General features: G+C 51.7%; 7 protein-coding genes across 7 annotated transcripts; 3 read left to right on the plus strand and 4 right to left on the minus strand.

Annotated features, from left to right (window-relative positions):
• Positions 1-156: 156 nt before the first annotated feature.
• N7473_005863 (SNARE-binding exocyst subunit SEC6) lies at positions 157-2,433 on the minus strand (the record flags this gene model as incomplete). The annotated part of the gene is made up of 1 exon (XM_057151803.1): positions 157-2,433. One exon carries the CDS (start codon positions 2,431-2,433, stop codon positions 157-159), a length of 2,277 nt encoding a protein of 758 aa, XP_057009608.1.
• A 312-nt stretch (positions 2,434-2,745) lies between these two features.
• Positions 2,746-3,279, plus strand: N7473_005864 (mitochondrial 54S ribosomal protein uL30m; the record flags this gene model as incomplete). The annotated part of the gene is made up of 1 exon (XM_057151804.1): positions 2,746-3,279. The coding sequence occupies one exon, from the start codon at positions 2,746-2,748 to the stop codon at positions 3,277-3,279; it is 534 nt and encodes a 177-aa protein (XP_057009609.1).
• Positions 3,280-3,823: 544 nt separating this feature from the next.
• On the minus strand, positions 3,824-5,775 carry N7473_005865 (sphinganine-1-phosphate aldolase DPL1; the record flags this gene model as incomplete). Its single annotated transcript, XM_057151805.1, has 4 exons — positions 3,824-4,835; positions 4,891-5,024; positions 5,091-5,568; positions 5,681-5,775. The coding sequence occupies 4 exons, from the start codon at positions 5,773-5,775 to the stop codon at positions 3,824-3,826; spliced, it is 1,719 nt and encodes a 572-aa protein (XP_057009610.1).
• A 279-nt stretch (positions 5,776-6,054) lies between these two features.
• On the minus strand, positions 6,055-8,287 carry hcsA (homocitrate synthase). Its single transcript, XM_057151806.1, has 5 exons — positions 8,002-8,287; positions 7,707-7,936; positions 7,554-7,634; positions 7,414-7,481; positions 6,055-7,349 (listed from the first exon to the last, which is right to left on the minus strand). The coding sequence occupies exons 1-5, from the start codon at positions 8,063-8,065 to the stop codon at positions 6,395-6,397; spliced, it is 1,398 nt and encodes a 465-aa protein (XP_057009611.1). The 5' UTR covers positions 8,066-8,287; the 3' UTR covers positions 6,055-6,394.
• A 2,403-nt stretch (positions 8,288-10,690) lies between these two features.
• On the minus strand, positions 10,691-11,428 carry N7473_005867 (uncharacterized protein; the record flags this gene model as incomplete). The annotated part of the gene is made up of 3 exons (XM_057151807.1): positions 10,691-11,061; positions 11,132-11,185; positions 11,272-11,428. The coding sequence occupies 3 exons, from the start codon at positions 11,426-11,428 to the stop codon at positions 10,691-10,693; spliced, it is 582 nt and encodes a 193-aa protein (XP_057009612.1).
• Positions 11,429-12,484: 1,056 nt separating this feature from the next.
• N7473_005868 (uncharacterized protein) lies at positions 12,485-13,452 on the plus strand (the record flags this gene model as incomplete). Its single annotated transcript, XM_057151808.1, has 3 exons — positions 12,485-12,790; positions 12,894-13,294; positions 13,389-13,452. 3 exons carry the CDS (start codon positions 12,485-12,487, stop codon positions 13,450-13,452), a joined length of 771 nt encoding a protein of 256 aa, XP_057009613.1.
• Positions 13,453-14,070: 618 nt separating this feature from the next.
• Positions 14,071-14,796, plus strand: N7473_005869 (aminoacyl-tRNA hydrolase PTH2; the record flags this gene model as incomplete). Its single annotated transcript, XM_057151809.1, has 2 exons — positions 14,071-14,392; positions 14,492-14,796. 2 exons carry the CDS (start codon positions 14,071-14,073, stop codon positions 14,794-14,796), a joined length of 627 nt encoding a protein of 208 aa, XP_057009614.1.
• Positions 14,797-15,274: the final 478 nt, after the last annotated feature.

The following is a 15,274-nucleotide window of genomic DNA, read 5'->3' on the forward strand; positions in this document are numbered from 1 at the left end:
GAAAGTGATGCAAGGCCGGGCGAAGAGGTTTTGTGGCAAGCCTTTTTGTGTCGGTGGCGTATCACGCACTTCCGCGATGGAGGCCGCTATTTTGCATGAGGTTGTTGACAGACCCTTTCATGGCCGATCTATGACAGGAAGTCAGGCCTAGGTCAATCACCTCACCCGGCTCATAATTGTCTCCATGCCACGCTCGACAGATAGCTCAGCCGCCTTGGCTTTAATAGAGCTGATCATACTGCGCTCAAAGTCATCCCGAGTCCGGATAACCGCTTCAACCCAAGACAGCTGTAGATCCCAGTACTCATTCTTGAACGATTCGTAGACATTCACAAGAGCCTGACCCTTCTCAGCTTCCAACAAGCGGACAAGCCAGTCGACCAAGCGCCACTTCTGCTTGATAGTAGACTGGAACGAGTCTTCGTATTTTTGGAAGAAATCGAAGACGGTGAGAACGTCGTCTTTGAATTTATCTGTGAAGGGATCCACTTGGCGGCGGAACTTGACACCCTTGTTGCGTACTGATGAGAGGTATCGCACTAGTAGCTCGTCTGAGAGTTCTTCGACTAGGATGTCGACGAGAGATGGGTGTAGGACTGGGCTGTAGTCGGTCATGTAATCCTCGAAGGTGGTGGTGATACGTTTGATGGCGAATTCGCCGTACCAGCGGGGTGTGAAAAGATCGGTGAGGACGGAGCTGAGATCCACTGTGAAAACGATGTCCACGAATAGTGCTAGGCAGTGCGTGCTCAGATCAACGTATCCGTCTCGTAGAGCGTCTAGTTCGGATGTGGCCCGAGTCGCCATGTATTTGGCCGTCACGACTGGCTCGACGTCGGCCTTGAAGCGGGACAAGTAGCCCATTTGGCCGGTCTCCTCGTTGTCGTCGATGCAGGCGATCTGGTCATTGGCCACACCGACTAACCAGTCTTGTAGAAGCTGCACTCCCTCGTTGTCGCCGCTAGGACTCTTGGATTTGTTGCACTCTTCGTCGATCAATGCCTGCCAGGCGCTCTGTCGGCCCTTCAGGGCCCGGAACATGGCATCGATAACACCTTCGACGACGTCGGCTCTATCGGATTGTCCAGCCGCCATGATCTGTTCGTGGAGCATACGCCACATGTCTGCCTGCGTCTTGGTCCGGAAGTATCCATCTGCATTGGTATCCAGGGCATCTGCTTGCCGCTCCACGAGACCCTTCTTGTCTGTCTCGAAGATCCGGTCCATCCATTCCTCCACGGCGTTAATAATAACACTCTGCCACTGCCGCACCAGTTCCGGCTCACGGTCGTCCAAAATATTGGGTTGGAGGTCGGCGGGAGTCCAGCCCAGCTTCTTCATCTTCTTGTAGTATTTATCGCTCCAGTGAATGATCTTCAGCAGATTATCCGCGGGAACCTCGGGATCGTCAATGAATTCAATGAGGAAGTCGTGCATCATGCGGTGGTAGATATCGGTGTATGTTTTATAGATTTTCCACTTCTTCGGCATGAGAGGCTGCATACCCTGTTGGACTGTGTAGAGATCATTGAAGAACCATCGGAAGCTCTTTTCCATGTGATCCGGATCCTCGAGGAACTCGTCTTTGGTGTTGTTGAACTGATTCTGTGCGTAGAATTCAATTGCCTTGAGGAATTTGTCCTTGTAGCCTCGAACAGTCTTTGGGCCAATGTTCATAGACTTGAAGCGGCTTGCGAGATCCTTGTGATCCTTCTGAGCTTCCTGCAATGCCTTGACGGTATCATCATTCTTCTCTTCATTCATTACAACGACCGCCAATCGAACCACCATGCTCCTGTTATCTTCCTGAACCAATGGAATCAGGTTCATGCAAGCAGTGCCAAGATGATCATCAAACCAATCAATAGCGGAATCCAACCCTTGGAAATATTCCGTCAACGTCTCTTCACTGCTTGAATCGTGCGACTTCTGAATCTGATCCATCGCCTCATCCCGGAAATCTCGTAGACGAGAAATCTGCATATGAGCCTTCAAAAGATTCGGCTGATTCTCCAGGTCATCGTCATCTTCCTTCAACAACTCCTCCACCTCCTGAAGATCCGCGCCAAAATTCTCCAGGCCCTTCTTCATCATCAACGTAGCGTCAAAATGCCGTTGAATCCGAGCCAATTTATCAATCTGCGCAAAGTCCTCCACACTATCCTGTGATTCGGCGCATAGCTTATCAATCGCTTGGAGTTCATCTCTGGTCTTGGAGACTTGTCGTTGACCCTCGGTCAAAAATCCGATACTGCGTTGCACGGCCTCGAGCTGCTCACGAAGGCCCTCACGGAGTCGGGAGTCGACCGCGGCTTTCTTTCGTTGGTACTCGGCTTTCAGGCCATTGATCTTGTCGAGATCCTCCGGATGACGCAGGAGGTCCTCCAGCCGCGGCATGGATACCGTGCCATCGGCGCTTGTGTTCTGCGCCATGTCGACTGCGCCTTATCGGCCACGGGGCGGCCGCTGTTGTCACTATTGAGACTCGGAACACGGCGCTAGCTAGCTCAATTGCGGGGTTCTAGGGAAGAATCGGCGTGATAGGAGTGGGACGGAAAGCCCGGGAATGATTGTGGTGATATGACGCTTCAAGCCGAGTGAATGGTCAGACCCAGGCACCACACTGCATTGGCGTGAGCTACAATCGAGGGGGTCCACCCACGCTCCCGAGCTGCGGAGTTGTTTCCCCCGTTGATGACGCTGGCAGAATGTCAGGCCACGTGATACACCGCTCCTGATTTTGCGATGCCGTCGCGCGTACGCCGGACTTCAAGTAACCTCGATCAATCTTCAACTCGGAATTCCACGAATCTTCCTTTAAGGAAGCCCCAATCACCACCAATTCCTATCTGGAATCCCTATTATCATCTTCACACAACCCCCAACCTCTCCGACCTCGTCCGGTCTAAGTGGAATCCAATCCAACTCCGCCGCACCTATCAATTCCAACACCTCAAAAGGCACCCAAACACCCTCAATCCTCCCTACTCCAAAATGAGCTACTTCCGGGTCCAACTCCTCCGCTCCGCAATCGGTCTCCCCCGCCGCTCAACAGACGTTCTCAAGGCCCTCGGCCTGAAGAAGCGCATGGGCATCGTCTTCCACCGCGTGTCTCCGTCCGTCGCCGGTCAAATCATGAAGGTTAAAGAACTTGTTTCCGTTCAGGAAGTCGACCGCGCTCTTACCCAGCAAGAAGTTCGTTTGGAGCGGAAACCGGATCCCGGTTATTATGTTGAGAAGAGTGGTGTTGCTGAGCGGGCTGAGTTGAGTGGGCAGTGAGATTGGAAATTGATATTGAGTGATTGGCTCTTTTTCTCTTTCTTCTTTCCATTCGAGCTGTGTATAATGCTTTGCTTGGTTTTGGTGGGTGTGGTCTTTGATACCGGGTTCTAGCGATGTGCCTGCCATAAGGCTATTGACTCTTGACCCTTATTTTCTTCTTATGTGTTTTGTGTTGATTACTTTTTTTGCATGGAGCGGGCTTCTTTTATGTCATGTACTCTATCTACGTCCACCTATCTTCTGACGGATCATCTCCATTATTCGTCGACTGTACTATATGGGACGTCATTACAAATTTACTTCTCGAAAGAGATGGCCGAGGCAAATATGTGCAATTTGAATTGTAAGGAGGGTAATGATAAACGCGCTGAACCATTTCTAGTGGTAGGAAATCAGGAAAGGAAACATGGGCAAATACACCACAAACGCCGGTGCGCCCGGTGCAGGTCATTACCAGCTAGTGGGTATAGGAAGCCAGGCAAAGGCAGTCGTTTGAGGTGCACATTCAGTAGGCCGGGGTTTTGTGCTCTGGCGAAGAGACTTAGGCTTTGTACAGGGTATCAAGGAAGCCCTCGGCGAGACGGCTGACAATGCTCTTATCGGGGATGCTGCCGGCAACACCGTACAGAGCGGAAGTTTCACCGCGCTCCAGAATGTAAGCCTTTCCTTGTCGGCGGCGCTCCTCGGCCTTTTCGAGTTCCTTCTCAAGGCACTCAACCACGTCGTTGATAAGCTGATCGACGGCCTTGGCGGTGGGGAGGGTAAAGGCGCAGTGCAGGGCAGGGGGAGACTGCAGCGCATTAAGGTGCCAGCCCTTGGCGGACAGGTCATCGGCGATATCGTAGGTATCAATGGCACCGTTCTTGCTGCGGAACGCGACAACACTGACCATCGGGTTACCCACAACCTCCATGTGAAGAGAGATCATAGGGTGACCACGGACAGCAGACTCAAACTTGCGAGCAGCGTTGATGATCTCGGTGCAGCTGTTGATGTAACCAGCCTCACCCACGTTCATCAAGCTCGCCCAGCAGCCGGCAATCAGGGCACCGGGGCGGGAACCGGCAATGGAGGGAGAGGCATAGACACCGCCGGACCAGTCGGGGTAAATGAAGTATTGGTTGCTGCGATAAGCCTTGTTGCGGTACAGCAGGACTGAGTTGCCCTTGGGGGCGAATCCGTACTTGTGAGTGTCCACACTGATACTGGTAACACCGGACTGACGGAAGTCGAAGCCTCCCTCTTCTTCGTAGGGTGAGGGGAAGCCGGCCTTCTTCAAGTGGGCAATGACGAAAGAACCCAGACAGCAGTCCACGTGGAGAGGAATCTTATACTTTGTAGCCAGGCGCGACAAGGCAGGGATGTCATCGACAATACCGTGGGGGAAGTTGGGTGCCGAACCCACAAGGAGGACAGTGTTGGGGTTGATCAGACGACGAACAGCATTGACATCGACCTTGAACTCGGGCTCCGGGCAAGGGACTCGGTGCAACTTGATCTTGAAGTAGTTGCAAGCCTTGATGAAGGCCGCGTGAGCTGTATCCGGAATGATCCTATGGAAAATTAGCAAATGAGCATTTTGGAGCTCGAAGAAAAATCAACGCTCACATTTCAGGCTCCGTCACTCCACGCTCCAAGAAGGCCTTTTGCCGGGCACCGAGACAAGCCATGATGATGGATTCGGTACCTCCGCTGGTAGTAACGCCAGCACCATCCGTGGGAGCATTGAACATGGCCAGAACCTGCGATTGTCGTTAACAATTGTATCCATGTCGTATCAAAGCTATAAACCAGCAGGAATATCATACCATAGCAACAACCTCAGCCTCCATCTTCCGGACTCCAGGGAAAACATCCGGGTGAATCGGGTTCGCAACACCAAACTGTCCAAAGGCCTCCGCCTGCAACTTCAACAAATCCTCTCCACCGTGATACACGGCACCACTGACACGGCCATCCTCCCAGCGGGTATGCTCCAAGCCAGCCAGCTTATTGAGTTCCTCACGAACCTTATCGGCGGACCATCCTTCCGCGGGCAAGGTGAGATAACGATTCACATCAGGCCCGCTTTGCACAAGCTTGGTTTCGAGTTTTTCGATCGCGGTCGAGACTTGCTTATCGACCTGGCCGCGCACACCGGGAGCACGCAGGAAGAGGGAGTAACAGAATAGACGGGCGGCGATGTAGACATTGCGGATGCTACCGAACAAGCCGTAGCCGCGGAGCGAGTAGAAGGTCTTGCGCGTGTACCGGAAAAGGAAGAGGATGAAAATGATATTGCGGACTCTGTCAACGTCAAGAAGAAGGGTGGTGGTCAGCCGGCGATCATCGCTTTCGCGTTCGTGGGAAGTGGGTAGATGCGCCATCGAAGGAATGACGAATAACTGGTTATACTTACAGGTCCAGATTCACGGCCGATAGATGGGCGCTGGAGGCCCGGCCATAGCCCACCAGCTTGTTCTGCAGGGCGACAGGGAGCGCCGAGGAACTCATGATGCCCTGGTGATTTGCTCTAGAGATAATGATGCTGATGAGCACCGGGAAACTTGGCAGAGAGTTGGACGTTAAGTAACACTCGGCGTCCGCGGGAGCCCGTTGGCCAGACGCGGTCTAGCGCCCGTGCCGAGGTTAGGGAAGTGCTGCACCTGCTAAATTGCCACATGATGAATGGATAGGCAGTCAAGCTACGATGGCCAAAATATAATTACAATAGCCAGATCCAGCCTTCGAAATTATATGTCCTATGATTTGGAAGTTTCAGCTTTGGAAGAGCTTTGTTTTTTGAATCAAGTTGTTGGAATTGCTACAGCTTTATTAGAGCTGGGCGCTTATATACATTGGTCAAGGACTCTCCAAACACCACCAGTCCAGTCGTTCTTTTCTGAACGAATTCCACATATGAAAAAAAAAAAAAAAAAGGAAAAGACTTTTTCAAAACCACACAAGACAAAGGAAAACATAGGAAAAGTCCCAAACGCATAAATCACATCAAATCGTCAGAGATTCCTCTGGTCAAGTCTTGCCTCGCGGGGTATACCGCAAGTCGAGACGGGGTGAATATTCTGGCGAACAAAAGAACGCACGCTATTGAACAGAGATAACAGATGTCCGCTTAAGCGGCAACACCGGCCTGAGCAATCTCCTTCTCCTTGGCCACAAATTGGGCGTGCTCCTCGGCGGTCAGCTCCATGAGAGGCTTGTCCTCACCCAGCTTGAGGTTGCGGGCGTAGGCACGGATAATGGAGTCGGCGTCATCAACGGCAATGGGGCGAATATCGGCCAGGGCCTTGATCTTGGCAGTGCACTCCTTGGCCTGGGCGTCGGTCAGATCGATCTTGAGCTGTTGGCAGCGCGACTTGATCGCGTTCCAGCCAGTCAGACGCGAAGCGAAATGGACGTAGCGAGTCATGCCAAAGTCCGCAGGGTTGATGATCTCGTAGGTGCTGGGGTTGTTGAGAATGGCCTTGGCGTGGATACCAGCCTTGTGGGTGAAGGCACAGAAACCGGTGATGTAGTTGTTGAAGGGGATGTTGACCTGGACGGCCTCGGCGACGAGGTCCTCAATGTCCTTGAGCTTCTCCAGCTTGTACTTGCCCTTAACGTATTCGGGGTCGGCGACCATCATGCGGGCCATCAGACCACCGAGAGGGGTGATACCGTTACGCTCACCGATACCGAGGACGGAGGTATCAATGTGAGTGGCGCCGGCCTCGAGGGCACAGTAGGCGTTGGCAATAGCACAGCCAGTGTCGTTGTGGAAGTGAGTCTCAATGTCACAGCCGACGACACCACGGAGCACACGAACGAGCTCATAAACCTGGCGGGGGGAAGCACAGCCGACGGTATCGGCGATACCAACACGCTGAACGCCGACCTTGTCGACGGCGGAGTAGATGGAGAGCAGATCGACGAGGTCGGAGCGGAAAGAGTCCTCGCTGGAGAAACGGATCTCAATGCCCTTGGACTTGACGAATTCGATAACTTCAATGGCGGCGTTCTTGATATAGGTCATGTCCTTGCCGTGGGAGTGCTCACGGAGGTAGGAGGAGGTACCAATGACGACATCGCTGTTGTACAAAGTCAGGGACCAATTCGGCAAGATAGAGAAAAAAAAATGTGGGGGTGACTCACACTCCGTCGACACCGGTCTCAACAGCAACACGGGCATCGTCCATGTGGCAGCGAATGTGAGTAAGAATCTATGAGATGGTTAGACACTGTTAAGCCAAACAATCCACACCATATTCGCCGCAACGACATTGTAGACATACCTTGGCCTTCAGACCGAGCTTGCAAATAGCCTCACAGTCGGCACGAGACTGCTCGGAAGCGCAGGGGCTAGTAAGCTCAATCTGTCATCATAATAATGGTTAGTTGTATATCCCAAGACTGTGCTCAACTACGATCTTCTGTCAATGACTCACGTAGTCAACACCAAAGTCATCGAGGGCCCTGGCAATCTCGATCTTTTTCTCGGTATCGAAGAAAGCGTTGGCGAACTGCTCGCCCTCACGCAGGGTGCTCTCAATAATCTTGAAACGGGAGACATTGCTCAAGAAATCGGTCACACCGACGTTGTGGCCGTAGGGATTGCGGGACGCGGAAGGGTGAGGGTTCTGGCGGGTCTCGATACCAATGAAGCCGGGGTGATTAGCTATAAAAATATGTGAGTTAGCCAGCCGAGCGGAGTATATCAGACATCCCAGGATCATATCGTACCGCCATTGGCACCGTTGGCGCCGTTAGCTTGCCCATTGGGCTCGGAGTCGGCACCGGGACACATTGTGCGTAGATAGTGGGGTGGTGGTAGTGATAAGTGGTGGAGGGGTAGATTGGGGGTGTAGCGCGGAGCTTTGGAGGAGCAGCTCGGAACTATTCAAATGCAAGATATAAGACGAATGGACCAACACAATGAGTCCACGGTCAAGAGATGATATTTAAGTCTTGAAACTTTGGAAGGAAAGAGGAAGTAAGAGTCATAAAGAGTGGAGTGGGCGGTGTGTTTCCATTCTGCGTAGTAATCGTCGCTCCCTCGCTCGGCGGCAAAAAAAAAAACCAAACTGAAAAATTTCGCCTTTCGCTGGGGGTGGGGAAACCCGGCCGGAGTCGCTCACTGGCCATCACCGCGATGTACATGATGAAGTGCTCTGCTCTTTAGGATGCCTATGACTCAATCCAATCATTCTTTTTCTTTTCGTCGGATATAGTTTGACCCTCTCTCCTCACCCTGCATAGGGCGTAGCAATATGCACTATAATTTACGTCTAACAGGACTCAGTATTCGTCAGGTAAGGGATAATTCGTACTTATAGTACGGAGTATGTCATACTCCCAAGTCTCATTATCGAGGCCGGAACCGACATCGGGGCGTGCTGATGCCTCAGGCCTTACTGCCTCAAATCTCAGGCAGACCAAGCGGCGGACTTCACCGGCGAAATGCCTTTCCACACTCTAGACTGGTCCGATTGATAATCTTTCAAAAATGCATCACTCAATCAATCGATAAGATGCCACAAAGCTGAGTGCTGCCCTTCTGGTCGTCGACACGGCCGCTGTCGTCATTACCAATGCCTGCCCCGCTGGGGCTTAACCTAGGCTCGTCATACTCCCAACTACCAACGGGAGTAGTAGTACAACGGCCAACACTCGGCGCCGATCACCATGTTCGATTTCATTGGTGGAGCTTTATATCTCGGCAATGATCCTATGCATGAGGCAGAGTTTTGCGAGAAAAAAATAGGATCCAATGATACTAATTCCTTAGAAAGTACGACTCCGTTTAACAGGCGCTGCAGCTTAAGACTCAAATATAGTCTTAATATGAGATCGTCGGGATTTTTCCCGACGAGACCTCCGATGCTCCGCATGTGTTAAATCACGTGGTTTCACATTTGAAAGTCAACATACAACCAGACCAACCATAAACAACTAGCGCCCACCACAGTTCACAGATAGGTACACGAAGACAAATTCTGACTGGGAGACAAGGGATCATTTTCAGTGTAGAATTCAGTGTCAGAGATAGAGTATAGAGTCTATCAATAGGTTCGTGTGGTTATGCACCCGTTTTTGTTGAGTGTACGAACATCAAGAACATAGTTAATTTCGAGCAGATGGGATTCAACAGGATGACACTACTTATCAGGGTGCATTGTATGTAGCTGCTTAAGGAGAGCCATTCTATATTCCATTTTTGGCACGAGCTTCTGGTTAACGATGTCGAACGCCAAGGGCGAACGGGGTTTATCCGATCACGAGTTCGACTGGAGAACACTCAAAAGTGTTGAGATGAGGTCTTGCTGTCTTCCGAGAGACTCTATGTTTTCCTTGGGAAATGGCAAACGCTCATCATGCATCTAGGATCGAGATAGGCTCGGTTGGTTGAGATGGCTCCTCATCGCGAGAGGTTCCGGGGATATGCCGCTCGCAATCATCAGTGTAGTGGGTGTTTTATTTGTTTGTCCAGCCTCGGCTCTTTCGTTGAGACAGGTTGGAGGTTGACCCTTTAATGTGGAGTTCCCAGGGTCCATTCAAAGATCGATGAGATAATTGACTCACCAGCAATCACGCCTTTGAGTCCTTTCACGAGGCATTTGTAGTTCGGGGAGATGGTGACGAAGACTGTGTCCTACATTGTGAGGTTGTTTCTGTCGAGGATGGTGATCCGCTGGCTTGGAGTAGTTGCACCACTGTAAACGGAGAGTCTTAGGAGACCTTGATGCCAAGGTAACCATTGTTCTTTGATGTAGATGTAGGCTTCGTCTGGACTGCGGGTGGTGGACTTTCGTATGAGTTGCGTCCGAGCTATGGTCGACCAGGTGTGAGGATGGTCAACTTAGTAGATCTGGAAGATATTGGTAAGGTGATTAAGCTTGCTTCAAAGGCCGTGAGCGTGATTGCTTGTTATCGTGGGTCTCTGGTGGCAGTCGGGTTTACTTAAGGCACTCTTCAAAGAACATTCAGCTTACATCAAAGAATGTCCAGATAATAGTCCCATGTGTTCGGACCAGTCTATTCTAGTTTCTCAGATCATTGTTAAAGATGGGATCGTGTTAGAGGCATTTGCACGTGTTATGTAGAATCACTGCTGGGCTCTAACACCCGCAATTTTCCGAAATAAAGTTGGCTACATGACATAACTACCTTGAATGATTCACATTATTCAAACTTTTCTGCAAATTTTATCCTACACTCTGGGAAGACTAATCCCATTTATGAAGATTCAAACTCTCAGCGAAAACGTTCCATTCAGTGGCTGGTGATAGGTGGTGGCCTCAGTCTATGCTGACTGCTATTAAAGGCGGCTCTCATTCGAGAAGCACGCCGCCACCACAACGGCAAAAAAAAGAACGACCTCCTCTCTCCCCTCCTCTCCAGCTACTCGCCTCATCCGTCACTACCCGGCCCCTTACACCCCTCTTCTTTCGAGGAAACGAAAACGCCCAAGTCGGATGAGGGCAGGGGCGGGACGGGCAGGAGAGGGTAGGCGCTGATAGGGGGCGTCTGGTGGTGGGCCTGGGTAGGGCTGCAGTTCGATGCCCTCCCGACGGCGTCGGCGTTGGCGGGTGCGGTCTTTCCAGAACGCGCACCACGCCTCCCAATGGTTCATGGGATTTAGTTGGCGGAGGCACCACCACAAACAGTCCACCCCCTTCAGCCCTAGTCGCCAGGACACGAGGGAGTATGCGGCAATCGCCGCCAGAAACAGCAAGACCACGATGAAGATAATTAGCGAGTCGTGGTCTCGCTTTGCTTTCCACTCCGGATCACCGGAGCCGCCTGATCAGTTGTGGTCAGCTTGTGTGTCTGCGAAGTACTCATGTATCATCAGGAACGGCTTGAAACTTACCATATGGGTTCACCTGGCGGGCTTGGAGGCGGGCCAGGGCGAGGGAGGTGTCGCCTGTATCTCCAACTCGTCAGCTACTCTTTGATCTTATTTTGATACGTTGTATATCTTCTTTCATCTGATTCGTGAGCATGACTTACCAGAGACGGGGCCAGGAACGGAGACAGGAACGGAGGCAAAACGGAGGGAACAAGCTCCAAGCAAGCTCGACTGACAGCGGCCAGATCGGCCACGGGCATCGTAAGGGTCTGCATCAGCAGCATGATGGTGGAAAATGCGCTGAATGATGGAAGTCATGGTTGATGCAGCGCTGTTGTTCTTGATCAGAGAAGAAGAAGAAGAAGAAGAAAGGATGAAAGGCCGCCGCTCCTCGAGCTTTTATGCCCGACATGTGCAGGCAATCGACGACTCAGCGCGACTCGTCGCCTCTTGCGGATTTTAACGGTCTATCACGGAAAGATCATGGATTATAAACGCGGCAAACGATCGATGCCTGGCATCATTCCTGCCTCGAGAGATGGCGTTGCCTTTCACGTTTGACAGTGATCTTGCCATATGCTTTTGAATAGGATGCTACCTGCTCATTGGCCATGGTCCTGCTCTAAGCCAGCGGCGATGGCATTCCGGCAATTTCATTAGCAAGATGCAGCCTCTGCAGGCTTCATACGTTGGAGGAACCTTGAGTAGAGGCATCGATGGTACTCTATTTAAGGCAATGACGATATTAGAGTGTACTGAAATGTCTCTATTATAGGATTACGGATGAATTGTATAGTGAAAATGTATAACATGCCTGTATATTGTAGAAGTAGAATACGCGGATGTGTTCTAGAAGGCTGCACAACATAGATATTTAGTTCCAAGTGGAGACCACCGCGGAAACTAGGAAAGTTACAGCTTTGAGTAGATTCCAGGGTGGTATAGTGAACTGCTATATATGGGTGGATCTTCTATTGCAACATGCCTATGAATCAAACAAAGTTCCCCAATCTCTATAATGCAATACAGTCCTTATAGTATCACCAAAGTCAATGGCAACCCCAGTGTTCAACGCTGAGTGGATCGGCGAGATTCCCCGCCCGCACTTCCGGGGTGATGGTTGGTCCGTCCGGTTGGTCTGTTAGTCTGGTTGGCTCGGGTGGTCCGGGCGCTCAGGCCAGCTGTCGTCTAGCCCTCAAGCTGACCCAAGTGCTTTCTCCTCCTTAATCCCTCGGGTGCCGTTGCTTCAATTGATCGACTCTGTCAACTAAACTGGTAAGTTCATCAGGATATATCCTTGACCATCCATCTCCATCTTCTGGTCTTCCCCATCTTTATTGATCCCAGCTAATTCGCCCGTAATCAGCCTTCAATATGCGTTTCACCTCGCTCATCACTCTCCTCCCTGCCCTGGCTCTGGCACAGGAGCAGGTGCCCCTCGCAGACCGCGTGCAGGGCTGGTTCAACAAGGCCAAGAACCTTGTCCCCACGGCTGTCCCAGCCGATCCCATCCAGAAGATGGCCGAGAAGGTCTCCGAGAAGCGCGTCACCGATGTGACCATGCGGAACTGGCAGTCCCTCCTGGCCCCTGCCGAGGACGCTCAGGATTGGTACATCTACATTACCGGTGGCAACAAGACCTGCTTCGGCCGCTGTGATATCGCCGATAAGGCCTTCAAGGTGAGAAATCGCCCATTGCGCGCGTCCCCGGGAAATACTGCGCTCGGAACCCCATAGCCATCGACAGAAGCATGTAAGCTGACCCTTCGTCGTAACCTTCTAGGAATCTGTTCTCCTCTTCTCCGCCGACCCCACCGCTCCCAACCTTGGCCAGGTGAACTGTGAGGAAGAGCGCGTTCTCTGCGCGACTTGGTCCGCCGGTGCTCCCTCCGTCTTCTACTTCCAGGTGCCACAGGCTCAGCCCGAGGGTCAACCGCGTCTGCCTACCCCTCTCCACGTCGTCTACATGAACACCACCACCGTCACCCCTCAGGAGCTTTACCAGGTTCACTCTAAGAAGAATTTCGAGAAGGTCCCCGCCTATGAGGGCGCCTTCCACCCCACCGACGGCTTGCTCGCCCAGTACCAGCTGAACGTTGCCTTCGGCTACGCCATCTGGGCCATCGGCGCCATCCCCAGCTGGACAATGATGATTGCCATTAGTTTCTTCAGCCGTACCGTCATGTAAGTGAACTCCCTTGCACAGGTGTCGCGCTGGCGCGTTTACTCGTGTCATGTCAATTATTAGGGCTCTGCTAACCATTTTTCCACAATCTAGGGGCCGCCGCATGAACAACGTTGGCCAGCCTCGTCGTCCTGCTCCTGCTGGAAGTGCGAACTAGATTGGTGGCTTTTCTTTCGCAAATTATACCATGCTTCCGTAATTTTGGGTTGTAAATAGTGGCTTTTGGTGGATCCAATGCATTGGGTGATCTGGTCCGGTTCTCTTCCTCGGGTTGCTTTTGGTTCATGGCTTTTCTGGCTCCCATAGGTAATTTAATCAATTTGATCAAAGTTAGAATGTGGAATCTTTAGAATAGTAATTGTCAACGCGTTCGACGCGTGTAAATAGTTTCCGGATGGATGGACTCGAGCTTTTACGTACCAGGTAGAGGGCACCAAGCCCGAGCGATATATATCTTTGGGCGGGGTGGAGGTACAAGAATTTGATGTGTACCACCTGCAAGAGGAACATAAATAATTAACCCTTACTAGCAACCATAGGTCTAATTTCTTTCCCAAGACCATAGAAATTGTAAATCAATTATTACGACTTAGATCAACTAGAGATCTACAAATCTGTAATCAGACCCCCCGCTGGTCAACAGCCCGAGGCGGCCAAGCGCCGCGGAACAGAGCCCCCAATCCATCCATTCATTGGAACTTGGCACAGCACCACCACCTCAACCTCGACAATTCTCCCTCCGAATCCCTACGCTTACGCACCCTCACAGACCAAAATGGCAGCTCCACTAGATCGCACATCCCCAACAACAGCCGCCTACGTGATTGCCACGGCCATTGTCGCCGGCGTCACAGGATACTTCATCGGCCAAGGTGCCTCGCTCGGCCTTTTCAGAGAGAAACAGGGCTGGCCCAACGGCTACGACGTGAAGGTCCACAAGGACTCCTCCTCCGAAGAACATGACGGAGAAGAATCCGAGGATGACGAGAGTAACGACGAGGACGAGGGCAATGGCGAAGAACTCGCTGCTTTCAAGGATAATGAGGAGGAGGTGAAGCTTGTGCTGGTCGTGCGTACGGACCTGGGTATGACCAAGGGTATGTGCTCTACGCAAAAAAAAAAAAGATTTCAAGCCTCAGCGTGAGACTGCGAGCAATATTCATTGACTGACATTTTCTTTTGCTTGGTGTCTATAGGTAAAATCGCCGCCCAAGCCTCCCACGCTACCCTCGCCTGCTACAAATATTTCATCACTCACCAACCGGAGTCGCCCATCTTGCGCCGCTGGGAGCAAGGCGGCCAGGCCAAGATCGCGCTGCAGATTAAGTCAGAGGATGAGCTGCTGCTGCTCCAGGCGCAGGCGATGAGCCTTGGGCTTTGCGCGCGCGTTATTCAGGATGCTGGGCGCACGCAGATTGCTAGTGGTAGTCGCACTGTGCTGGGTGTTTTGGGACCTAAGAGTGTTGTTGATGGGGTGACGGGACACTTGAAATTGTTGTAGACTACAAAAGACATGAGATGCACGTCTAGCATACCATCTATGCGATAGGACATGATGATTATGATCTTGATGACCAAAGCTTTGCAGTCGTGTATCAGATTCTCGGACGAACAGCTAGGAGCTTCGTACAGTAGCTTGGCGTAGCTTTCGGTATGCCGATAAACTAACAGGCTTGCTGATTTTTGCAAGTTGCGTGGAGCTCTGGCTGAGAGACTACAAGAAGATTCTTGCATCAACATCAGGACGCCGAGAGCGCGGCTCATGCCGAATGCCTCTTCCACGTTGTGCAAGAGGCACTTGGAATCGTCTACAAGACTATCAAATTTTGACTACGGAAAAGAAATGTTGGCTGGTCATGGTTTATCCCTAACCTCACGGGCCAACGGCCAATCGGTAAAGAGGGGTGGAATATGACGCCGTCCGCAACCAGGGCCTCAAGCCGAGCTCACCAAGGCGGGAGCTCAAGACCCAAGGGACA

This window comes from Penicillium subrubescens, assembly GCF_028828155.1.
Source record: "Penicillium subrubescens strain IBT 31985 chromosome Unknown utg000004l_segment0_segment0, whole genome shotgun sequence".
In the NCBI taxonomy this organism is placed as follows: Eukaryota; Fungi; Ascomycota; class Eurotiomycetes; order Eurotiales; family Aspergillaceae; genus Penicillium; species Penicillium subrubescens.

Coding starts and splice junctions, on each gene's coding strand:
- hcsA (XM_057151806.1), bottom strand. CDS start 8,065: ATGTGTCCCGGTGCCGACTCCGAGCCCAATGGGCAAGCTAACGGCGCC. Junction 7,937..8,001: donor CGCCAACGGTGCCAATGGCG/GTACGATATGAT, acceptor ATATTTTTATAG/CTAATCACCCCGGCTTCATT. Junction 7,635..7,706: donor ATGACTTTGGTGTTGACTAC/GTGAGTCATTGA, acceptor TTATGATGACAG/ATTGAGCTTACTAGCCCCTG.